At 42.4% G+C, this 24,548-nt stretch overlaps 3 protein-coding genes across 8 annotated transcripts in view; all 3 read left to right on the top strand.

Annotated features, from left to right (window-relative positions):
• The window catches only part of LOC117231675 (Hermansky-Pudlak syndrome 3 protein), a 30,163-nt gene extending 22,813 nt beyond the window's left edge, over positions 1-7,350 (top strand). The window contains exon 5 of the mRNA XM_033490329.1: positions 7,329-7,350. The gene's annotated coding sequence lies outside the window, so the exon portion shown is untranslated. The remainder of the gene's footprint in view (positions 1-7,328) is intronic.
• On the top strand, positions 351-15,321 carry LOC117231676. 3 transcript variants are annotated; one of them, XM_033490332.1, is made up of 16 exons: positions 353-787; positions 1,406-1,544; positions 1,714-1,847; positions 1,972-2,212; positions 2,307-2,423; positions 3,000-3,229; positions 4,331-4,540; positions 5,725-5,968; positions 6,435-6,709; positions 6,791-7,112; positions 7,369-7,845; positions 8,867-8,997; positions 13,596-13,747; positions 13,858-14,120; positions 14,572-14,865; positions 14,949-15,321. In XM_033490332.1, the coding sequence occupies exons 2-15, from the start codon at positions 1,409-1,411 to the stop codon at positions 14,850-14,852; spliced, it is 3,213 nt and encodes a 1,070-aa protein (XP_033346223.1). In that variant the 5' UTR covers positions 353-787; positions 1,406-1,408; the 3' UTR covers positions 14,853-14,865; positions 14,949-15,321. The 3 variants fall into 3 exon arrangements, with proteins under 3 accessions (XP_033346224.1, XP_033346223.1, XP_033346221.1); XM_033490330.1 differs by having other exon boundaries at positions 14,572-15,321; XM_033490333.1 differs by lacking the exons at positions 8,867-8,997; positions 14,572-14,865; positions 14,949-15,321 and having other exon boundaries at positions 351-787; positions 13,858-14,112.
• Positions 15,322-17,100: 1,779 nt separating this feature from the next.
• LOC117231794 overlaps positions 17,101-24,548 on the top strand; it is a 70,100-nt gene continuing 62,652 nt past the window's right edge. Inside the window, exons 1-2 of one of the 4 annotated variants that reach the window (XM_033490577.1) lie at positions 17,101-17,495; positions 17,800-17,963. The gene's annotated coding sequence lies outside the window, so the exon portion shown is untranslated. Of the gene's footprint in view, positions 17,964-24,548 lie in introns of all 4 variants that reach the window. The other 3 variants (XM_033490575.1, XM_033490578.1, XM_033490574.1) reach the window with 3 other exon arrangements.

Raw genomic sequence — 24,548 nt, 5'->3', positions numbered from 1 at the left:
CAGAGTCATCATTACGCTTATGTATTCACAATTGAATCTAAAGAACCATACAGTAGCGAGCAAAATTTTTAAGCCAGGCACATAGACAAATGACTTAATTGCTATAAGAATATATTCGTAGTAATTATTATAATAAAAATATATTATTAGAAATTCTATTCTTTTTTATTAGGCGTTAATTTAAATTATACATGTATGTATAGTATTGTAGCATGTGACAGAACAGATAAGGTCTATCAGCTACGTAAGATGACTATCTATTTATATTCTTTTACGACTCCGATTAAGTTCTTGAAATTAGTTGTATAGTTTATATATCTATAATAGTAAAATAACGAAAACGTAAAGATATTTGAGAAAAAATGATTTATGATTTATGTAGGTGTGACTTCAATATATAATGATTTATAGATCTGTGATTTAACAATTTTAGATCTATTTTTTATTGCTCATAGAGTGAACTCGAAGATTCTGTACGCGTAGTTAGGAAACATTGTAATGGTAACATAATGTATAGGAAGCAACGGATACACGTTCATCGGAGCGGAAGTCAAGCACACACAATCAGGATCGGAAGTAATTCCGGTGGCCGAACACTGTGATGGTATTGTTAGTCGATCTGCTGAATAATAATTGGCATTCGGTGCATTTACATGGTCACGATCGCAGAGTGTCAATATCTTTCCGGATGGAATGGAAACGTCACTCGGTGGCTTTGCTCCGTGATATAGTGTTCGTTCAGTGTTTGCCGTGAATCTATGCCTGTGACTTCATCGTCCTTTCGAAGGTACGTACTGAAAGTAAAATGAAGCGAATCTTTTTGTCTTCGCGTGTGATGAAATATTCCTTACATTATTGCGAAATCCTTAGAATATATTTACGATTAAATTGATGTTACTTAAGACGAGTCATCCGAGACGATTAGAAGGGAGCCGAGCAAGATTCAACGGGCAGAAAAGGGTTGCTATCACGATGAATAAACGTAAAATTATGTAACAAGCTGACAGAAATACGCATGTGCATATAATCTGTCGAGAAAGTAGAGTGTGCATCTTTGTGGAATATCCTACATAAATTATTTGGGTAAATTATTTAGGCGCAGGAGATAATGGAGGAAATGAATGCGATAAGTCTGCGTTTGTCAATTTTTTTGAAACCCTTTTCTCGAAATACTGATCTTTTGTAATAATTTATTGCATCGTTTCTTGATTAACTCCCTGCTTTTCATTGTGATGCTGATTGATTCAGAAAACGAATTATAACGATACATTTTACTTCGAAAAAAATATTTCTCCTCCTTTCCTCCTTCGAGTTGAAAAATATTGATTGTTCTATAGTTTTGTAGATCGATGTATCAAATTTATGATAAATGTCTGTTTATTACAAGTTGTCTTCTTTTCGGAAGAGGATGGGCTGCACACCTAGTGGATCATCGTGCAAGAAGGGCAGCATTCGATTAATGACTACGAAGCTTACTTTCACCAAGGGTCAGCTGTGCAACCTGAACACGTATTTTCGCAAACTGGTCGACGAGGCTCAGAATGGTGAATGCTTAACCAGTTTCTCAATAAATCTTACTCTTTGATTCGGCGAACAATGGAGAGATTCTGTCTGTGGAGGCGTTGAGAACAATAAAAATATTGAATTCAAGAGGAAATTGTGAGCTGCCAGAGTTTTACCAATCGAGTGTCGAATCGAATGGATTTGTTACAGATTCCTCTAACGCTTTTGCGATCGAAGCTATCGTGGAAAGATTGGTCCAACGATTGATGCGAAGCGCTGGTAATCTCGATCGAAGATTCTCATCTATGTTTCTCGTTTCATTAAACGAACCTCGACGAATAAAGGTAAAAGGGCGAGGAAATCGGAATTTATGGAATTGTAATCATAACGTGAAGTTGAGAAGCTGGTAAACCCCATAGGAAGAAGAAGTACCAATACTTTCGAATTATATTTTTTTTTCCTTTTTAGCAAGGTAGGTTTGAATATCTGCTGCGGATAGATGCATTGTCGATTTCGAGTGTAAGTCCCGAGCAGGGACGCTCGACGGTGTGTGTCGAGGAGGATGCCTCTCTACCAGGCTTTATTCGGCTGAAGATGCTTGGCGTTGGGGCGGAAGTCTGGCGGGAGTACGTGGATGTCGCAGGAAGGTTGAGGAGAGATCTTGTAAAAGCCAAATTAGCAAATTTATTGGCCACAGCTATTAAACGAGGTATTTCGTATCTACCGAATTCTTTAGTTTGCGGAATGGTTCACAGAGTAATTAAACAAATTAAACAGGGACAAATGTGGAGTCGCTGTTTCAGACGTTGGAGATCAAACGAATGACAGAATTTGTGTTTCACCTGGTCAAGTGGTCGATGCTGAAATCCTCGACAAGATATTGAAGCAACCGGACCACTGTCGAATATTTTACGGATCAGGTAATGTTTTAAATTATATTTAAACGCTTTTGTTAATTTAAGGAGAATAGAAATGCGCGATAAATTCTTTCTATGCAACGCAGTCGACAAGAGTCACTCGTCGAGGGACCATAAACAAGAATAAAGTATTCATCGCTTCGTTATTATTCATCCAATTCTCCATTTCGTGCTCCTTATCAATGTAATATTATCTTGGCATTACGCGTGTCCCCAAACCCATTCTCAACGATTCGTTCTCGTTTTCGCTTTCTTTTAATCGTTCTTTTCATTCTTAATTCTCTGTCCCTGTTAGCCTCTGCTTGTACTAAATAACTGATGTACGAAGTAACTTGGTAATTCGATATACCGAGCGTTCAATAAATCAGGACAAGGCGCTCGAGCAAAGTTGCTTAATAACGACTGTAAGGGATTTAGAATAACGAGCACCCAGCAAGCATGCCCAGTTTCCGTATAACCGTATTAAGGAGCATCTTATAAATCAAGTCGTGCCGAGTCTCGTGTGAAACAATAACCGTAGCTAACGATGTGATTTTTAACAGTGTTCCCTAGATAACAGGATCGTGTAATTGTTTCTAGCTGTCTCGGACGGACCATTACCAGAGCCAAGGAATCATCGAGTGGCCTTGATCGAAGATTCCGGAGGGATACTGCTTAGAATCGGATTGGATAAATTTAAAGCTCGCGAAGTTGAAGTCAAGCTACTAATCGGTATCGGAGTGTCGTCGTGGCCCACTTTAGCGGACTATCCTCAACGGATACCTCTCTATCATTGCGATGCTCTTCTTCATTACACTGCAGCGCAAAGTGTACGTGTATATAAAAAAATAAGTGCTACGATATCAATTTGCGTGCTTTTTGATTCTATTTTTACACCGTATTGATCGATCGTAACCTGTTCATCAAGTTTTGAGTTCGTTATCGCGTCGGCACTTATTCCGCTTCATTTCATCAATACAAAAGTATCGAAAAGTGAAGTTTATTAACTCGCGTTCTACGCACGCGTCATGTAATTAGAGCATTGATTATCCTCATTATATCGTTCGTAGATAAACGATTATTAAATAGCACGGGAATCATCGACGAGGTTTTAAAAACCAAAAACTATGCGTTCTTCATCGGTGGAAAATAAGGTAATAGAAACGCAGGTTTTCTTGAACGAGTTGCTTTAAGTGCACTTGTTTCCAATATGCAGCATTGGATGCCTTCTCGCAAAAAGTCTCGAGTGCTCTCGTCAAATTCTGTTTCACACTTTTCATCGGAGCTACTATCTCGAGTTAAGTATTGCATTCCGCAACAAACGGTGCCGACGAGATCTTTTATTATTCCTGGCTACGCTCTAACGATCTATCGGTTTACCGTATACCGTGACGCGTGTCGAGTGCATAGCTCGTGCAACGTAGTGCTGCACAACCGACGCGACGATGTAACGCTTGTTTCGTATAAACGAGGATTGCTTGAAACATCGATTTGCATGAGGTCCGCAAGGTAAATCCTTGGTTGGTTGAAGTTATTAGCGATTCAACCGATTCACTGGTAAATTAAATTAATGAACGAGAGACTGGTATATCGTTTCACCACGCGAGTCCCTTTTGATTCCGCGAACGTAACAGAGTCGGTAACCATTTAAACGAATTAACTCGTTTGCTGGTGCCACTTTATACGATTGATGCGTTAATGGAAAAGCAAAGGCAAATGAGTTTTTCCCAAGTATACGTGCCTGTAATGTCTCGCTTCGGAACTTTCGACAGTATATGTATGTATGTAAATGTGTATGTGTGAGAGAGAAAGAGAGAAAGAGAGAGAGGGAGAGAGTGAAAGATTTGATTTTGGCTAGGCAATTTCCATATTCTTGCCCAAATGGACAGATTCGTTTGTTTCGCGTCATCTGTTTGTCGCTACTGTTCCAGGGGATGTACGCGGTAGTCGTTGGTCCGTATTCCGGTGCACGTTGCGAGAACCGAGCAACTCTCTGGAGAGTACGTGTTCCGGCAGCCGAGAAAATTATGAGTCAACACTATGCCGCCGACAGTGTACCAGCCCTCACTGAAGCCGTGCTTTTGGAAATTTTATATGAGCTGCGCGAAGGCCGTACTTTGCATTTACCGATGAAACCAAAGGTAATCAATCCTTCAATCAATCAATACTTTGCAAGTTACCGCTTCGTTGGTTCTACGACAGGATTATTCTTCCATTTTTTTATATTTTTTTCGTATTAGATATAAAAATACATAGTACTCCCTCAAAGACTAATGATTTCTTATAATATACAAGTTTGATTATTCTATGCAAAGTTCAAGATATAGAATTTTAAAACGTTGAAGACGAGACGACTCAAATATCCCTACTTTGTTCTGTTTTACAAGATGTTGCATACAATATTTTAAATCCGATTCCCAGTTGCATTTTCGACAGATACACTTTGTCTCGATGGATTTTACATTTGAATAACTCAGTTGGATATATCATTTGTCTTTTTTGGACGTCGCTGGCGACAATCGTCTTAGAGATATTCCAAGGCGAGCTTGGTCTGTTCCTTTTGACGTTTTCATCTATGGGAATATTAGGTGCATATCATACCTTTGCACTTGTCGCAGGGGAACAACGACTGATTTTACACAACGTCTCTGCTATAATTCAACGTGCATCTAGCTGGTGCATCGTATCCGCACACAGACGAGCTTGCATTCACGCGATCTTCAATTCTTTGGCCTATTTCTGAAATACGAGCCATCCCTCCTCTGACACGAACCAGTTTCTTTTTTCCTTACCTTCTTCTTTTCACGATAGAGATTCTACTCCGGCGTTGAAGCCTGAGATCCACCTATTTTCTCACACCACGCCATTGCGTTCTTAGCTATTTAATAAAAATGTTATTGTTAACAATTTATGGATTTAAAAATAATTTATCTGCCCTCTCGAAACTGCAGTAATCGGCGGCGTGTCGATGAATACGTAATGAGAAAAGTTGAATCGATTTTTAAAGTTTCCTTCTTTTCCTTCCTCTACTTGCGGACTAGTTTCGTTGCGCTTTATTGATCGCCATTCTTATTTTAACAATGACTATTCGTACATAAATATGGGTAGACTGTGAATATTTTTAATAGTAATATGTATATGTATATAGATCATAATAGAATATATCGGTTGTCAAAAACGCTAAAAGGCATCCGATGCTTATATGCTACGCATATCTAACATACTCTTTTGCATATCATGCGTAAATTGCGCAAATTTCTACATTTTTAAATTCTCCATAAATGCATAAAAGTTCGCAATTTAAATACGAGTGAAATTTTTTCAGGCAGGACGGAAAAACGGCCCCTCGCCTCCAGATCGCTTACGAGTAGTTTCCAGACACATTCTGAGAACTGTGCACCGATGGGCTCTAGAAAGAACAGGACCGGATCCGTTGACGAGCTGGGCGCCCGATACCCTTTCGTGTCATGTTCTATTAGCGTTGGACGAGTTAGTCGCTGCTCTGAAATGCCAGAGCCTGAGGTGTTACTTTCATCCGCGCTGCAACGTGATGCTACAATGTGCGAGAGGTAATTCAGTTTGAGCAAAAAAAAAAGTGTGTTAGAAGAATGGAACCGGTGTTGTTTTCGTCGAGCTCGCTCTATCCAATCTCCGATTTCTTTTTGCTGCTATTTTCCGTATAACAATCAATATCTCGGCGACACGCGCGGCTCGTCTGGTTTCCATGGAAATTCTTAATTAGCGATGATAACGACGTGTACCATTATTGAGAATGTTGAATGTATCGACAATTTGTATGCATTCATAAGCTGTTCGATGATACTCTTCGATCGAACCGCCGTTTTTCATCGCGCTTTACTCACCGGCTGCCCGTTTATTCGCGTCACGCCTGTTACGTCCAACGATGTGTATCATTTAATCGTAGCGTAATTTAATTAAGACGCTTGAAAATTTACTAGCACGGACGCGCGCTACTTGAATTCAATATAATTCATAGTCCATAGCCCATAGAATTCATGTCTTTGTATTTTGAAGGAGGAATGGCGTATCACGAGGACTCTTACGTCTCTGATCATCGATTGTTAGAATCTTACTTGGAAACTCTTCATTATCGTTCCTTCTCTATGACACGTGATGTACCAAGACCTCTAGACGTTATGGAGAATGAGCTCATTGTGAGATGGCGAGATATCATTGCCGCGTTGCCCAGAGAAACGTCCAACGAGGATTACGGATATAGCCAGAAACAGTTGGAATATTTTAGCATGATCCTAGAGCAAGTTCTACGAGCAAAGAACGCTTTGTTACAGGTAGAATTTCCACGACAGGATAGCTTGCTGCTTGTTACAGCTCCCGATAGTATGACAAAGACTCGTTTTCTGTGTTGATAGAACTACCCGGACAACTATAGTTACTCGAATTTCTCAGAATTATCCTACTGTATGACGGAACAAGTGGAGAATCTCGTGTTCCTATTGAAATTAATTCTAACACAGGCCAAGAACCAGAGTTATCCGATGGCGAGTCGCAAGCTGCGAATGAACGATCATTATAAGGAATCAAAGAAAAGAAGACATTGCAATACGAGCAGTCAGTTCGATTACTCGGTCGGATTGCTAATCGATGTTATCGCAAGAGATAGAGAAACAGCCAATATGGATTTGGAATCTTTTCCAATAATGACCAAAATACTTTTACAATGGTTATACTTCGGTAGGAATATATTTATTCGTGAATAAACTGTGAGTGTTTGTGCATTTATGAAAAAATTCAAGATTCAAAAATGTATAGAATGCTGTGCAAAAATATATAAAATATCCAAAGTAAAATACTCGTAGTAGGTGAAATAAATCTCTATTTAGATTTTGTTTCTTTAGTCGTGTTCATAAAAATATTTGCACGAATATCCACGGTTTATTTATGAAATACCAAATTTTATTTTAATTTTAAGTATGTTTCATTGTTCAAGGTATGGACTATGATCGAAAGTTTCTCGAGCCTATTCTACGTCCATATCTGAACAATCTCTTCAACAGCCTTCACGAACATGGTTGGTGTGCAACGTCTTGGAAAAAGGGACAGGAGGTCTATGCTTCCGAGATGCAATCGCTATCGATATTCTGTAAATCTGTGATAAGCGAGGAAATATCACCTGCTAACGGGATCGTGGACTATCTATCAAAGGGTTGGCGCTGGGCAGAAAATATGACGAAGATGATCGAGCGTTCGGGGAATTCTCTGCGTCTGATTTTTCTTCCCAGAGACAGGGCGATTAAATACAACTTAACTTTCACAGAGAACAAGAGCCTCAGCTCGTTCTCCACGTGGAGCAAAGCTAGGAGTGTCAGTACGATCGTGAGGAAGAAAAGTATACATTACAGAATCAGCGAGCTATTTGATTTTCTATCAAAGTTGCAAGGATCGATTGCCTCGACTGAAAAGAAAGGTTAGAGGAAATATAAGATATTTACTGGTTTGTTCCATCGAATTTATAAACGAGTAAACGGAGTAGTATACATTATAGGTACAAGAATTCGCTATCTTACTCGCGGAAACTGTCACGCAGTAATAACGAATTTCGGCCGAGTGTTCGAGTTTCGAGAATTAATTAGAGCCGCAACCGTGATTCGAGTGAGTTTCCGTTTTCACGTGAAACTTCTAGTTACGGTTGTTGGAAAACATTAGTCTAATATTCTTACGGCTAATAGAAACGAGTGAAATTAATTATTTCCGTGTTGCGTATAAATTCGCATTTGCCATTGCCGCATCGGTGAGAGAAAAAGGTCGATACCGTAGAACCGGACGAGACCATTTCTGTACAATTTTTCCAATACGTCATTCGCGGGGCTTTTGTTTCTCGCGTAAAAAGCTTTGTTTGGGAAACCACGAAAATAAACAAAAAAATATTCGCTCTTCTTTTGATAAAGATTTATGTGAGATTTTCGTGTGAGCATTATTTCCTGCTGACATCTTTTGTTCCCATCGAACGTGATTCAACTGAAGTTTAAAATTATCCCTATTGTTGGACAGAGGATAGTAGTAGCCGAAATCCTTTCACTCAGCTTTGGAAAGGCCATCGAACAAAATCTTTTCTCCACGGTATGGTAGCCCTATCTAGCCACGATCGTGCATAGAATATACGTGTTTGGCATTAAGAATTGAAGAGCAGTGTCATTCGTTGAGCGAGGCTAAACGCGCGGAAGAGACAAAGATTTACGTTGACGTCGCCAGAGAATCTCATACGTAGCGGGCACGTAAAATTCGAGCTGAAAATGCCGAGCGATAGATCAACCGTGCGAGTTGCTGGGGAGAGAGCGGTTTGGGCTTCGCGTTTTAAATCAACGTCGCCGTTCGGTGACGTAGGCAAATTTCTGGTCCATGTCTCGATGTTCGGTCACCGGATCACAGAAGCGTTTACGTAAGTTACGTATATGCGGTACGTGGCGCAAAATCAATATTTTCGTTAGGGGTTGCAGGACACACGGAATTGAGGGATGCCAGCCCTTTGACATACGTCGCGTCGATGAGCAGATCGCGAGCTCGACATCGTGGTCCTGGCGATTTGATTTCCGCCATGGTCTCCCTCGGCAAGTTCAGGGTGAGTTGTCTAACTTTCAAACTTTACAACCTCTCTCGTATTTTCGTGATTTTTCTTCTTATTGCCTCAACTTTCGTGTCCGCTTTAACTTAACTCAACATTCTCCGTTCTAGATATTTTCGGATATTTTTGCAACCTGCAGTGTCCTCTCAAACATATCGAGAACAGTTTAAGCTTTCGAATAAACTACCGCAACGAGAGAAAGGTAGTCGAAGAAGTTCCTCGTATTTATATATCGCCGAGAGATTAAGCAATCCTTCGATCGAAATTTGTCTTACGTCGCAGGATGGATATTTCGAAGTACCGAATTTCTGTACTGTCGTACGGGCAATTCAGCAATTTGAACGTATGTAAATCAAACGCCGGTGGCAGTTGCAAGCGTTTTGACCAGTATATCATACGGCAATGCGGTATAGGTTCGATGGCCGATTATTTGTCGGAGTAATTTCCGCGGTGAAACTTGCGTTCCTGGTCCTTCGCGTTCTACTGTGTTTGCTCGGTTTGGAGTTTCGGCTCAGCTTTCATTCCGCGCGCAGCAGACGCGAGGCAGCTTAATTACACACAGTTCGCGCAGTTTCATTAGATTAGACGAGCACGGATTTCCGGTGCACGAAGGCAATTCCAGGACAGTAATTTCACAGGGGTGTCCGCCGTGTGAACACGTTGGAACGACGTCGAATCGCACCAGATTCTGCGACAATAATATCGAGGCGGAACTTGAAGGAACTGCAGATTTCGTTGCTCGAGTTCCGCCATTTCCGACGATCCGCTTCTTCTCTGACGCACGGCGGCCCATTATCCTCCGCTTGTATAATCGAGTCTCAGACGATTTAATAGCGACGCTGGTAACCGTGTTAAGACCAGCTACCCTAGATAGAAAAACCGCCGATCTTTATGAATTTCGCGCCGGTAGAACGCCATTGAATCGGTCGTTAATGCTTTTTCACGGACAGGATTAAAGGTAAGAAAGGGAGGATCGAATCAAATTCGAAAGGTTGTTGTAACGGGAGAAGCGAGAAAGAGCCAAAAGTTCCGTAAGGCTTTAAGCGCGTGCAACGCATGATCGTATGTGCGCGTACGTATATATGTATATATGTATGACGAAGGGTTATCTCTCACCAGGAGGCTTCTTCCTTGACAACGCGAATTAAACGTCGCTCACACGTCGCTGTTAAGAGACCGGCCCCTCTTGTGTTCCTCTTTCCGTTCGCATAAATCTTTGACGAATATAAATTGACTTTTAATCGGGGCGCAAATAAGAGTTAATGGAACGTGTATATTAAATCGGCCCTTTTATTAAATTTCACACGAAACATCCGACTATACGATTACAGTATTGACCGAGATTATAACAAATTATTTAAATCGTCGTCGGTGGCGCAGAGAAATCAGCTTTTGTTCTGGATCGTGTTACTCTTTCAATTTTAATAAAGCAACGTTTATTCGTAAACAGTTACGCGCAACGGTAATTGTTAATTAACATGAAGAATAATTTCGAGAGAACGAGCAGCTGGGAAAAACGCGTTCGTCCAGGATGTCTACGCTTAAGATTAAATTTGAAACGGGCGTAATCAAAGGGACGGCTAAAAAGACGTTCGCGTTTTACGAACGGGTCCGCTTTTTAGCCCGCGTCAAAACGACTTCCGTTTTTCTTGCATTTTCGAGCGGCAGTTTGAAATCCGGTTTAATGCTTCGGGAAAGCCGGCGACGAGAAACTGCGAAGTGAAACCTCGGTTTACGGAGAGATCATAAAATCGGGCTGCGATGTTACTTCAAAGGATCGTGTTACCGTAATAACGACAAGAAGGTTGTTGCCACAACGACGTTCATAAAGGTAGCGATGGGAACGATGCTCTCGCAAACGATATCGATAGACTGTCAAAAAGTATCATCGCATGCGTTGTCCCATAACGTAGGAAATTACTTTATCTTGGAAATATCCGTAGTATGAATCTTATTATATACCTTCTTACCTATACTCGTATCTTCTGGATTTAATGTTCATTTTGCCGTATATATGATCATTTTGCAGTTCTTTCAGCTTTCAAATGATATAAATATCTTGTTGGACGTGTCGATCGCTAGTAACGTCTTTTATTCAATGAACGAATAGACGACTGTAAAGAGAAAATCAGAGAGAACAGTTAAAGGATAGATGTAGACGTTCCGGTAAACGAATCCAGAATAGAAATTCTAATCGCTTTTTAACGATTGCAATGTAATTTTAGCTCCAACTTCTTTGAACGTTTATCTATCAATCTATCAAAATGACATTCTGATATGTCTTCGACAGTTTAATTTTCTCCGAGCTATTACGAGAACTTTCGATCGAACTCAGGGGGTAATTAGACAGAAGGCACTTTGCTCCCCTGGAAACAGATGAGCGATAGAGTTGTAAATGAGAGGACACGAACCCGCACTTACGAAGGCCGATTTTTTTTTATTGTCCGTCAGGAGAATCGTTCCCTCTGCTCGCCTGTTTCCGCGTACTTTCTCAATGAGATTTCGCCTCAGGATCAAAGGGATTTTCTTAAAGGTTAGCGAGTCTCCAGAGAACCTTAAACGTGTCAGCATTCGTAGGGCTCGGAGGATCGAGTTAAACCAAGCTTAATAGGTGTCAACGAGTTTACACGCGTTGGGTGGACGTTAGACCAAAATCCTCCTTGGTCGATATCCTGGCCGATAAACCAGCACCGACCAAATTCTTCGTCAGACGTCCTGGGATCCTATTTTCCACGACTAACGTCATTCACTGCGAAATTGTTTCGATCCTGTTTTCTTTGGGTGAAGTAACATGAGTCGAACCAAATAACCTGCCTACCTTTCATCGTACCGAACGATATTTTCGCTTTTCTTTTAGAATAAAATTTCATATAGATTTTTTCATTGTTAATCGGAATGTTAAGTTATAACGGAAGAATTCGAGGATGAATGATTTCAACAATTTGGAGGATGCTTTCTGCCTCAAAAGTGGTCAGATCTGCGGCATCCATAGCGAGACTTCCACGTAAGATCAATAAAACTCTGTCCAATTCCCCCGTCGCGTACAGAATGGTACAGTTAGAGCGGAATTCTTCTATAGAGGTTCCGAGTCGGTTCCTACTTACCTGATTAACGTCCCCATCGTTCGAGGCATCGGCGTCTAGAGCTGTTCTTTCGAACAAAATAAACGACACTCGATTCTTTCCTCGTTCGTATCTCCCACGAGAGTAAGTAGAGAATTTAACGTTTTCAAAGCTCCTCAAAGTTTGTTCTGTCCATCGGGTGACAGACTTTCCTAAAGGAAGATATGCTTTTCTATTACATATTTCATTTCGTAATATTACATCGGCGCAAGATATGGTTTGATATTTCTTCGACTTTGCGTTATTATTACGATAGATCGTGAGTTTCTTCGAGGCAACGATAACTTCGTCGTAGAGTCCTCGACGATCTTTTTCAACGAATGAAACTCGAATGATCACAAAAGTTTTTCTTGAATTAATATCGTTAAACTTTTACGCAATCGAGAAGAATGAAAGTGCGCGATCGTATTTTTCGCTTTGTTTGTTCCTAGCAGCGAAGAGAGGATCTTCGGAGGTCACCATGTGTTTCCATTTCAACTAATTTCCGGTTGCGTGTACCTCTGCCGTGGTAGCCTTTTGGGAATGTGGTAGCGCTTGGATGGAAATCGATCTCTCCAACATTCTTGTGCACAGTTTTGTTTCAGAAAGAAGTTTTCCTTCGGACGATACATTCGAACTTTTTATCTCGCGAACGATTCCCCTCCGTGCGTCGTGATGTTGTCATGGAATTTCCCCCAGATCGCGACTGTGAGAAATTTTCATTCTGTTTGTCGTACCAATCAGTCTACGTGAAATCGAAGCAGTTTTCGCTGGCGGATCGCGGGCTTGTTTGCAAAGATCTTTCGATTGGATTACGCCCGGGTCGTCAGCGATTCTTCATATGTATTTTTCAACGATTTTGCCGAGGAATCGTTCGAACCTGATGCACGAAACAGTCTCGAAGATGGAGTAAAAAGAGAGATTCGCTCGTGTTTCTGGCACTCCGGATGTATGTTTTTCCAGAGCCACTGAAGACGAATAAAAAGGGAAAAAATGGACACGTATTTACTTTCCCGGAGCGCTCTCGCGCGTTTTGCACACCGAGGAGCTCTTGGCTCCTGCCCCTCGTCTCCGTCTTCCATGTGCCAAGTAACTTTCTACTTAAAGAGCGACAACCCGATTCACCGGGACCCCCTTATGCTTATGGAAAATGCGTTTTGCGCTTCGAAACTAAGTTTAATCCTAGCTACCGCCGAACCAGGTTCTACGCGCCACTGCCGAGCACCACCTTCCTCTCGTTCAACCATCGAACAAAGGGGAATTTTAGCGCTGCTGAAGTTACCAAAGATTCTTAGCAAAGAACGAATTTTTCGTTAAATAAAAGGAACCTTTCTACGCTGTTTTAACGTCATCAGCAGTGTTTTAAAAACACGAGGAAATACTTTTTCGTTTTATCTACTCGGAGGCTATCCTATTCCTTGAAATCTTCCAGACGTGCAGAGCTAAATCGTGGATAGGATGTAAAGTCAGTACGAAACTTTTTCTTCTCTCTAGGTTCTGCAAGAAGTCGCCGCTCTTTTGCCACGGGAGGAGCAAGTGGCCGTGTTGGAAATGGTGCAACGTGTGGCCAGAGAATCCTCTCGTCGTTCGAAGAAGACCACCTGCTTGTATACATCCAGTTCACCGATTCAAGTCTACAGACCGAGGTACGGTTCCGTCTGTCTAAGAAGATCCTCGCTTTTAACGAGTCGTTAATGGGCGTGGTTTCCTTTGGTTGCTACTCGATGTATAACGAATTCCGTTTTGTTCGTTTCAGACCGGAATCGGATTTCCTGGATTCCGCCGCGCGTCTGTCGCCAGGATATCGCGAGCGGCGAATCATCGCGGAGCATCAGAAACAGCTGGAGAGAGAGATACAGGAGATGCATGACACTGTGAGACGTAACGCGTTGAGAAGACGACGTCCGTGTAACGTCTGGGACTCGAACTCGTTGTCCTCCTGGAATTCTTCGATCGATTCTATCGCAGGCACGATCAGCCTTAGAAAATATCGCGCTCCAATATGGGACGCTATCAAAGGTTATTTTATTTGTGATATATTCTAGAAATACAGTGGCATGTTTTAGGTATGCATTCTGTGTCTTATATAGAATATTTTGGAATTTTCTTGTCAGTGTAACATGACGCGTTCGTATCGTCATGATATCGGTGAAATTTGAAATTAATATGAAAATGTATATATGTATAGAATCTTACACGTACATACGAAGACTACAGGCAAAGAAGACAACCTTTTCGCGAGCCACTGTATTTATGTTGAAATAGTCATTCCATTTACCATCCTTTATAAAGTCAATTATTTTAACCCGACTCGCGATCCACTTGATTTACTCCCGCCTCGTTTCGAGGCACTCGATTGCTTAATACGAACGTGGCAACAATTTACCAGCAGCGCGAGATTGGTTTTTTTCTCGAAACGGAACCTGGTAACGCCGTGCAAACAATACGGCGATCGATTTTTCAATTTCAGGAAGTTCACCGGGTCGGTCTAGCTTGCGCGTGGATGGTAATATCGAGAAAAATAAATTCGACGAGATGATAAGCCGAGAGGAATCGCCGACGTGGAGCACGCAAGATGCTCGAAGGAAGTTGGACCGCTCCGAGTCGAAGAATGGAGACGAATTGCCATCTTGGGATACGCTCGAGGCAACTCTGAATAGGAGGCTGTGTAATTACGGCAACGCCCTGTTAGGATCCTTGGAAACGGACGAAAGTATTGGAAGAAACTGCGTGGCGAAGTCGCGAGAATGATTCCTTCGAAGTAGTAGGTGCTTCCAGGGAAATGAATTTTTTATCTCGAGGCGAGTCGGTGGAAATTGTCTAGGTGGAATCGCTTTTACATTTCAGCACGTCGCGAATACGCCTGATGCTCCTCCTGTTCCGGATACATCGCTTTTAAGATATATGTTCATCGATTTTGACACTTGGCCGACATTTTCAAGCTCTTGAAGCGCCGCTGAACAGCTCGCGACACGACTTTCGTGTTTTTGCAACCGTCAAATAAATGTTTCCCTTGGAAGATATTTAGTAGAGCTTTGGTAGTATCGAGCTTTGCCGTTTGTTCAGCTCTTCGATGAAACGCGATGGGAACTTAATTTTCGCAGACAACGGGTAACTTCGTGTTTCGAGAATGCGTCTCGTTGACTCGTAAGTATATAATGATTACAGAGATAGATAGATAGATAGAGAGATAGATAGATGGAGAGATAGATAGATAGATAGATAGATAGATAGATAGATAGATAGATAGATAGATAGAGAGAGAGAGGGAAAGCTGTGAAACTCCGCGCAACTAGAACATCGCCTTAAATTTTAATCTATGCCCGAGAACGATTACGTTCGTTTAGCTCTTGCCACTTTTCGTTCTGACCCTTCGTTAATTAAAGAGAACCGCAGGCTGATTGGAATTCCGTTAGCGATCCGGGTTAACGTCGACTGATTTTGGCAAATTCGACGAAAGAAAAATTTCCTTGCAACACACCGTCCTTCTTTTCTATACTTTCATCAATCTTCACCACCTACGGTTACGCTCCATGACCGTACATTTTTATTAAGGATCGCCAGTATAGAGCCCCGGCAAGGTTTCCTCTCGGAGAAGCTTTCCTGAGTACTCGGTCTCTTGGTTTCCATCTAATGTCCAAACTTCCATGCTCCCTAAATTGTGAAAAGATGTAACGCCGGGATTATTTAATCGCGCGTCGCTTTATGCGACACACCGAATGGAAAATAAACTTTCATACGAAGATCGTGATGCGTCGATGACCTTGTTCCGCTTAGAAAATTCACTTATTCACCTTTTTTCTTTGTTTGTTCATATATTTGGCGTGTTTGCTTACAACCTCGTTTTATTTATTTTCATTTCCTGCTTTTTCGTTTATGTTTCCGGTTTGTTTATTTACATCCTCCTTCTTGTAATTACGTACACTATCGACAATACACAGGATACGTGCTAATTTAAATTCTCATATATCATTGTATACATATTCGATTTGTACGGGTTTCGTAGAGAGTTTAATCGCATACGCGCTATCTAGGATGCTCAGAAGGTCTCTAATTATTCTTACGAGACGAAGTAGGAAAAAGTTCGTTTGGTATTGGTCAGTCAGCGATTTAACGTGAGGATCGCGGATAATTGGAAATAGGCAAAGGCTCTCTACCAGAGAGCGATTCGATTAACTGGATGCAAAAAAGCGCAGTTTTGCTAACAGCCTCGCAATTGCCAATTAAAGTCGCTGGAATGAGCAACATTGTTGTAGCATCATCGACGAGTCATTGAGCTTTACCCACGTGGGCTCTAATCGCGTGAATTTCACTGGCCCGAAAAGCCTCCAGTTCGTTGTATTATTCTTTTCTCTTTTTTCACGACCAGCTATTGTGTACGAATCCAAAGTATCAAATTTCGAACATTCGGCATACGAGTCACGTCGGTTTTCTCGTTACGTGAACGTTTAACGTCAATCGAGATACTCTTCGTTACTTTCCTTTTCGAACGGTTATTCGTGGTGATTTATATATATAAATCTACAGTTTCGAAGTAGCCTCCAAACAACTTTGAACCATAGTTCGATACTATACTCCGTGGTGTCCTCGCAATTAACTTCAAATTGTTTCGATCTACAAACCACTTGCTAATGGGCGAATCGATCGATCAAGATTGCGCGGCAATGAGATAGCGAGAAGAAAAGATGTATCGTAAAGTCGACAAAGTTACAGAGAAGGATGCATCGGTTAAAGATAACAAAAAAATATTGTTCATAAAATTGTGAAGACTTGGATTCGTATAGGAGATGTTTCGCGATCAAACGGCAGGAAGAAGACCGAGAGAGAAGACGCAGGAGGACAAAGGAGCGGGACAGAGGAAAAATGGAAGCGGGAGCATCGTCGTCGTCCTCGTCGTGGTAGTCCTGGAGAGAACTAAGTGGGGACGGACGAGGGGTAGTGTTCGTTCGGCCGGGCTGCTTCCGTGTATTCCGGGGGTGGTTTTGGTGCGCGCGCGCACCGGGGTTGCGCCGTGGTTTCATCTCAGTTTCGCAGCCTCCCTTCCGCGGTCCGCATCAACTCTGTCGTCGCTGGCACAGAGGTGTGTCGTTTTTATCCGCGTTTACCTCGTTGTATCTCGTCTTGGATACACTCGCCTCTTCGATATCCGTAGCCGAATACGTTGTAGGACGTTCCATCGAGAATTTAGAATCCCTGGCGAGTGGATCCAGTCGAATTGAAAAGGAGAACGGTGTCGAGAGTCGCGGTAGATAACGAGACGAGTGAAAATTTTCTTTGCGTTTGTAATATTCGCGTTTACCGCATCTGCGAAGTATGTTAACGTGCGATAGGTGATCCAGCGACGACTGGCAGAATAATGGTGCGCGATGCGGAGGTCCCGACGCGTGTAACTTGGTAAGCAAACGTAGCTTTTTGCGTCGCAGTGTGTCTATAGCTCGCACCATCTGTACGTTTTTCTTCTAACCTTTCACGCGAAACGGTGGCGTATCGACGTTTGATCTTAGATCGCGTATATCGCGTATGTCGCGCGTTTGCTCCAGCTCGAAGGACACGGTGAATCCGGCATTGATTTTTAAACGTCGGAACGCCCGTATATACCGTTAATTGTTGGCTAGTTCTACGAGATGGAGTAGTGAATTCCGCGAGAACCGTTTTGTCGATTGTACCCTCGAGAGAATAGCGCATTCCCCACTTCTAGCCACTGGTTAGGACGGCGGAGCATCCTTTGAACCCCTTGGACCGTCATTACGAGTAATGTACTTAATCGTCGGAAAATCGGTCGCCGTAGAAACTGGCGGTGCAGTTGCAGTTGAAAGCCGAAGTCGAGACATATACGAAGCTGGTATTGTATTGGAAATAAAGGTGAGAGGACGTTACTGAAATATACTGCATATGCAAATTGTATCAAACTTAGACTGGAAATCATTTTACGAGTTTCAAACGAGTTTTATCACGGTCTGTGAACTACTTTGCTATTCAGTTGCTGCTTTTTCCGTTTCAGATAACTTTTCATACCCTTCGCCAAGCTGTCGTTGCGTTCATGCATAATCATTGATCGATGATTATTACTTATAACGTTGATTTCTTCATTCGTACTAAAATTTTCTGTTTTCTTTCAAGAGAGAGAGAGAGAGAGAGAGAGAGAGAGAAAGGCGAGCTTATCGAGCAGTAGTGTTGAAAGCGATGGGATAAAATGTATTTTGTCGCAATATCGGATATTTTGCAAACGTTCTGATCAACCAGTAGCATCCGTGATAGCGTTGATTTCTCATGTAAATCATATATAGCGTGTCTCAGATACGCTGGAAATACAGGGGAACGAACTGTGCTCCCCTTTTTCTACGCTTTACGGTCATTTATTAAACCAACGCCAATATCGATGCGTTTGATTTATGGCGAACCTTTTCCGGACCTTCGTATTTCTCCCGAACATTGTACTCCCATGCTGGTTCTTCGATATACGAGATCCGGTCTTCCGGATTTGGCACGTTCATGGATTTCATCCAGGAATGTCAGCTAAAAAGAAAAGAAAGAACTTAATCCGGACGAAATCTGAATAATCTCGTAGGAACAGAGCGATTAACGCGTATCGTTTGTGGAAAAAATGGTTCGGTTGTTTCTCTGTTCTTCTCGAATAATTCTCTACGTATTGTTGGTAGGGTGTTAAACAGATAAATTTTCGCAACAACGATATCTAGTATTATTTCCTTGCGCGGCAAAGAGATAATTACAAGCTTGTGTCGGCACTTTGAACACAGAAAAGTTAACGAGGTATCGTAGCCGTGATTAATTTCGCGTCGACGCTATTTTCCGTCGAATTTAACCGGACCAAAGCCAGTCACGCTCCACAATCGTTCGATTAAACGATGCACCGATGAATGCTTGATGTCGCGTCGAGTTCTCCGTCATTCGTTTCATAAATCGACTGTCTGCTTGATTTTCGAACGTCCGCGTCTCTCTCCGTACACCGATCTGCGATCTCTCGCAATTATCGAGTGATCGAACGAAGGATAATCGAATTCGCGTAGCCGACAGGAACCGTGCGTTCACGAATCGAATGCCGTTTGCAACGAAAGTGGGACACAAGCAGTCATACCGAAGGCACGTAACTCGATAAGCGAATAATTTCTCTGTGCAACAACGAATTTGAAACGGAGCAGACACGCTGAGTCAGCGGTGTAAACGTAGAGGCAAATGTTCGTGCTTTTTATTCCATCTTACTCCTTTGACGTATTACCGTCTCTTATGTTTAAGTCGATTTTCATTTTGAAGGAAAAACCTGTAACACAGACGAACAACTTACCGTGACATAAAATACAGAATTACAGAGTTCAGCTGCTCTGATCGCGTAACAAAGGTTACAGTTTGTTCCTACTTTTTTCATTAACCGTCTCCGGCGTAATTTCCTTTGCGTCGCATCCGAACAACGTAGTCTCTTCTTTTATTATCCGAGAAATATAATTTTTTAACGAACGATAAGTCGCATTCCCGTTGATTGATCGATTTCTCCAACGATGCGATCACTTTATTTATAACTTGAACTGGAGGAAAGTTACGAAGTAGTTACAGCAGTCCGTGCCAATATCCTCGGGACTCTTGGAAATGAAATTTTGTCCGGCACACAAATACACATTTGTCTTCGTCAAATGGGAAGTTTTGCCTGGCAGGGTGCTTAGGTCGGTGATATCGAATACAAACGACCGAGCTATACATTTTCGTAAGACCGATCAGTTATATCCACTAACGGATTGAGCCTCGATCGGGATTGCGATAAATTTTCGCATGTTAATAGCGCACGGCTGGCGCACGCGTGGCGATTACCTTTGAATATTTCAACCATTCATTTGCCAACCGAATGGCTGACCCGAATAGAGAGAGCAACTCGAGGTCGAGTCGTTTTCGGACCGATTTTCAAACGCGATCGACCGGCAAATAATTGCAGCGGGCTTTTAAACAAACGACATTTTTCCAATAGCAAGAACCGCCCACGGAGATAGATGTCAGAATTCATTTGTTGTTCTACTGCTCGCAACCGTTTCACGGTACTTTTGAAGCACAAATGGCGGCATAATAGAACAAAATGGAACAATAGTAACGCCAATAATAATAATGGCTTTACGCGCTGAGTGTCGCTCGCATTGTGGCCGTACAGTACGTGAAACTGTTCCTCAGGAATTCCGCAGGCTGTCTCCAGAGGATAATAACGAGCTCTATCCTGCTTCCCTCTCTTATTCTTCTTATCTTCTCTCCTGGCTTTCTCTGTCTCCTTCCGTTTTCCACGCTCTCTTGCGCTTTATGAATTCATTCGCTTCCTCCGACGTTTTTCATAAATTAGTCGAATCAATTATGATTTCTGTGCTCGTTCCAACGGCGCCGGATGCCCGTAGGAAATTAATTTGTTCGTTGTTAAAAAAGGTTGAAAAGTAGCCGAGATCGATTCTTTACAATGCACTGGTTGGGAACTACCGTTGCACGTTAAACGTTCAAAGTTCAATTTATTCGCGAGCAAAATCGCAGCGTAGTTGGAAACTACAACGCCGAGAAACGTTTAGCGATTAGCAACAACTACAAGATTCTATATACCTGCCACTAATTTCTGTTCAGCCGTGCAAGGCGTGGCACAAACAGAGGCTGGCCAAGGAATTATCGAACATTTGCTTGGAAGTAAGTTGGTGTCAGTGGCCGGACAAGGAAACAGGATCGAAAGGGTGGTTTTGGTGTGCGGCGAGCTGCATTCCAGCTCTTGAGAGGAGTACTCCTTGACCTGCACTTTCTCTCTATTATCATTCGCCACCCCAAAGTGTAGCGGAACGTTTACGTTTCTCAGATGGATGTATCTCCGCTCGTCTCCAACGAGGATCGTTTCGAAGACAGATTTCTCGACGTAGACGGAGAATCCAAAGAAGCGACGAGACTCGTGAGTGGTAGAAAAACGAGAGCTTTTGATGGTAGAGAAGCATCTGTCGGATCGTCACCCGGTGGTACAGTCAGCAGTTCGACTTAACTGGAGCAAGCGGCAGCGAAGCACCCCTTGACCCCTCCTAACCACTCTCTCGCTATACGATGATTTTCAAAGTGGTCGTCGCGTGTTCAACGTTCTCTCGTCCGTTTCTATCCTGTTCCCGGCCGAGCGACCGTTTCACGGTATTCGTTGCGAGAACGAGCTCGACACGTGAAAACGACCATCATCCAAGAGACACTTTCGCTCTTCGTTTACATATTTGGTCGAGTAGAGGGTGTCGAAAAAATTTCAAAATGCCTCCATTGATATTTTTCACGACGACTGCGCGTGCTTCGCGACGTTGAGGAAAAAAGGAAGCAGAAGCGAGAAAAAAAGTTCAAAGTCTTGTTTTAATAGTCGTTGCATAAAAAGAACGCGATAAACTGCGGAAATTTACGGGTCAGGTTGATTTATTTTCAAGGTGTTTAATGGTGTCAGCGCACGGGAAAAATTTAGTCCGGGAGAAATCTCGGCAGACTCGTTCGCCGGTTACTGCGCGCCTGAGATGCTCCACGACGATGTACACCGGAAAGGAATTCTGTAATTAACCGGCTCGAGTAATTAATGAACAACTTTGCTGTCTGGGGAGGGGAACGTCTTAAACTCCTTCGGAGATTGACGGCTTCAGAGAAATATTACGGAATTAGAAATAAAGTAGAGTAATAGATCAACAGAGGACAGTTGCCTCGTTCTCTTCCCAGTATCGTTAATATTCCCGGTACTAATTTAATTAATACGTTTTATTTCCTCTCGAGATCTTCTCTTGGTATTCGTATTTCGCGTGGCTGTCTTGCTTTTGATGCGTTTAATATCAATATTTGGTGCTCTATTTGGGTAAACGTCGACGATTTTCCCGTACTTCTGCAACAGTCAAACATCCAGACTCGAAATATGTATTATACGTTCCCTAGAATCGTGGCGTGCATTCCTAAAGTCATCGCCGAGATATTGCATTGCAGTGCACCGCATGCACTTTGCGGGCTGCCTGTACATCGACAGACTTGGTCGGTATGTCTGGCAAGCCGTACACGTGTTAACAGCTTGTGTCAAACGCTCTGTTTCACGACGCGGCGTTCGCTTTGAAGCTCGAGTTGTCGTTGTTCGTCGCGCGAACGTTTCTTGGATAGGGACACTGAGCTAATTATTTAGTTATTATGCTGGCACGTAAATTAATTCGATCGCTTTGATTCCACGTATAAAACCGTGCGCCTTTGCTTTCGCGAAACGTCTTAAGAGATCCTTAACTCCGCTGGAAGGAGCAAGACCGCGTTACTGGGTTTTTAAAGAAGTTACGATTCAATGGGAGGCCATCAACCAGCTGAATGGGCCTCTAACAGCTTCTAGAATTCTATTAGCGCCACCATCTCTAAGATAGCGGTGAAAACAGTCTCTCCAGAGACGTTTCTCCTTATCTCGATACTTGCTTTTCCTTGCACGTTGTAAATGTTTTTCCCTTTTTGTCTCTTCGTTCGTTGCATCGAAGACAGGCCAGCTATTCTTTAACCGTTGTAGGCGTTATGAAACTAGAGAGAGGCAGGCATCGCCTTCGATTCCATGTCCGTACAACAATCGACGATGAGCGATATCGAACGCGACTATTGTAACAAGCGACTACTACCACGGTTACGCTTTTCAAAAGGTCTTCGTTGAAATTGAGTGAGCTAACGAACCTTGGCGAATTTCCCAACAGAAAGATTCCACCGGTGCACGAGGCACGTGCAACTCGTCATTTTCAGAATCGGAACCGGAAAGTCTATTCCCCTCCTCCAATCGAATCGTAAGTTACCACGGAAACGTTCGTCAAGCACAAAGTGCGCTGTCTTTCATTCTATTAGGCGACGAGGTCTTCTTAAAGGTGTACCATGCTTGGGAATGTTAGCAGGAATTTCTCTTCGAATTCCTAAGTGTTCCTCCTAGGCATTTCTATGAGATCGAAATGGCAATGCGAGGATTATTTTAAACCACGAACCTTGAACTATTTTACGGCTTTCAATTAATTTACGAAGCGAAATTTCTAAGATTACAGCGTGCTTGTTACATGATCCGATGTATAACGTGAAATTCGTCGAAATTAATTTCTGCACGATAATTCATCATTTATATCTATCGTGAAAGAGAATTGTAAAATTCCATTCGTAGTAGTATAGTCCGTATAATATTCGTTGACTTGTAAAATCCCATTAATAATATTAGATTAAATTGTGTAGAATGTTCCTGATCAGATATTCGCTATCTTTGGCTCTGTTACAGGGAATTCAAGTAATTAGGCTTGATTTCCTCCTGACAACCATAATTCGATATACCACTTGATCTTATTAGATTTTCGTAATTAGTCTTCGTCTGCAACAAAATTTGTTTAGCGTGGATAGCCTGATTGCTTGAGATACGTTCGCGGATCAGCCGCGACTTTCGACAAGCTTTCTCCCAGGTTTTTCGTTAATCAACTTATCGAAAGAGCTTAGCGATATCGACGTGCACCGTCATTCTGCATAATATAGGTTAATTAATTACATAATATAATAGGGTACTTGTGTAACAAAATTAAGAAACCAATAAAAAGTGTAGTTGACCAATTTGCTTTTCGAGAATCTCAGTTTACTATTACACAAGGTAAAAATAACGTGTACACGAAGAACTGACATTCTCTAGTGTAGCCAAGCCTATTCTTGCTGGTCTTTCAAAGTCGAACGAGCGATCGAAGGATCTTATCGAGCAGAAAGTTAGGCCAGCGTGGATTCGCCAAAAGGGTCGACCTTGCATCCCTTCTACGCTCGATGTTCGTTAGACCATGTTTAATTGTACAACGACCAGACCGTGGAATGTCCGACGATACGCGATTTAATTAAATTACGCACCGATTCTGGGGATTCGACCCACCTACCCCTAGCTGGGTCTGGTGATCGTAAAGACAACTGGTAACGTGCATCTCCACCTCGGAATACGCTTTCCAAGAATTTACGGTTGACAAATTTTGAAAAACCACTCGAACGGAACTCCATTGTGATCTTATCGGTGTATTTCATGATCGATATTCTCTGGAATTGTTTCGACTTGCCACTGGCAACTTCCTAGTTGTTCTCGCATCTGTGCGTGTGCGTTTCACACGTTCAGCGCCTTGAAACATAGAATCGGCTAGGGAAATGGAGGCAGTACGTTCGCACAGGTTGTAGAAAAGCCTGGGAATCTCATTTTCTCGCGAAAAACGCTATTCGATACGTCTGCTCTCTGCCCCGTCTCTCTTCTGCTCTTTATCTTTTTTGTCCCTCTATCTTTTTATCCTATACGTATTCGTCTATAAAACGTTTATCGCCATTCCATGGGAAAACATTACGGCATTGTTGCGTCGCTTATACGGAATTCGATAGCGATCTAACTTGCTCGAGCGGAACGCGAATTTTCGAGGCTCGTTTACGTAGCCAGTTGGAACGTCGGCACGATCCAACACA

This window comes from Bombus vosnesenskii, unplaced genomic scaffold (assembly GCF_011952255.1).
Source record: "Bombus vosnesenskii isolate JDL3184/JDL3185 unplaced genomic scaffold, Bvos_JDL3184-5_v1.1 scf7180000013273, whole genome shotgun sequence".
Taxonomy (NCBI): Eukaryota; Metazoa; Arthropoda; class Insecta; order Hymenoptera; family Apidae; genus Bombus; species Bombus vosnesenskii.
Note: the sequence above shows the minus strand (reverse complement) of the source record. Positions and strands in the feature narration are given on the sequence as shown.

Bases quoted from the DNA above. Each gene is read 5' to 3' on its own strand.
- LOC117231676 (XM_033490332.1), top strand. From the start codon at position 1,409: ATGGGCTGCACACCTAGTGGATCATCGTGCAAGAAGGGCAGCATTCGA. The intron at 7,113-7,368 runs GTAGGAATATAT...TCATTGTTCAAG, and splicing joins TTTACAATGGTTATACTTCG to GTATGGACTATGATCGAAAG. The intron at 7,846-8,866 runs GTTAGAGGAAAT...TATTTTCGTTAG, and splicing joins TGCCTCGACTGAAAAGAAAG to GGGTTGCAGGACACACGGAA.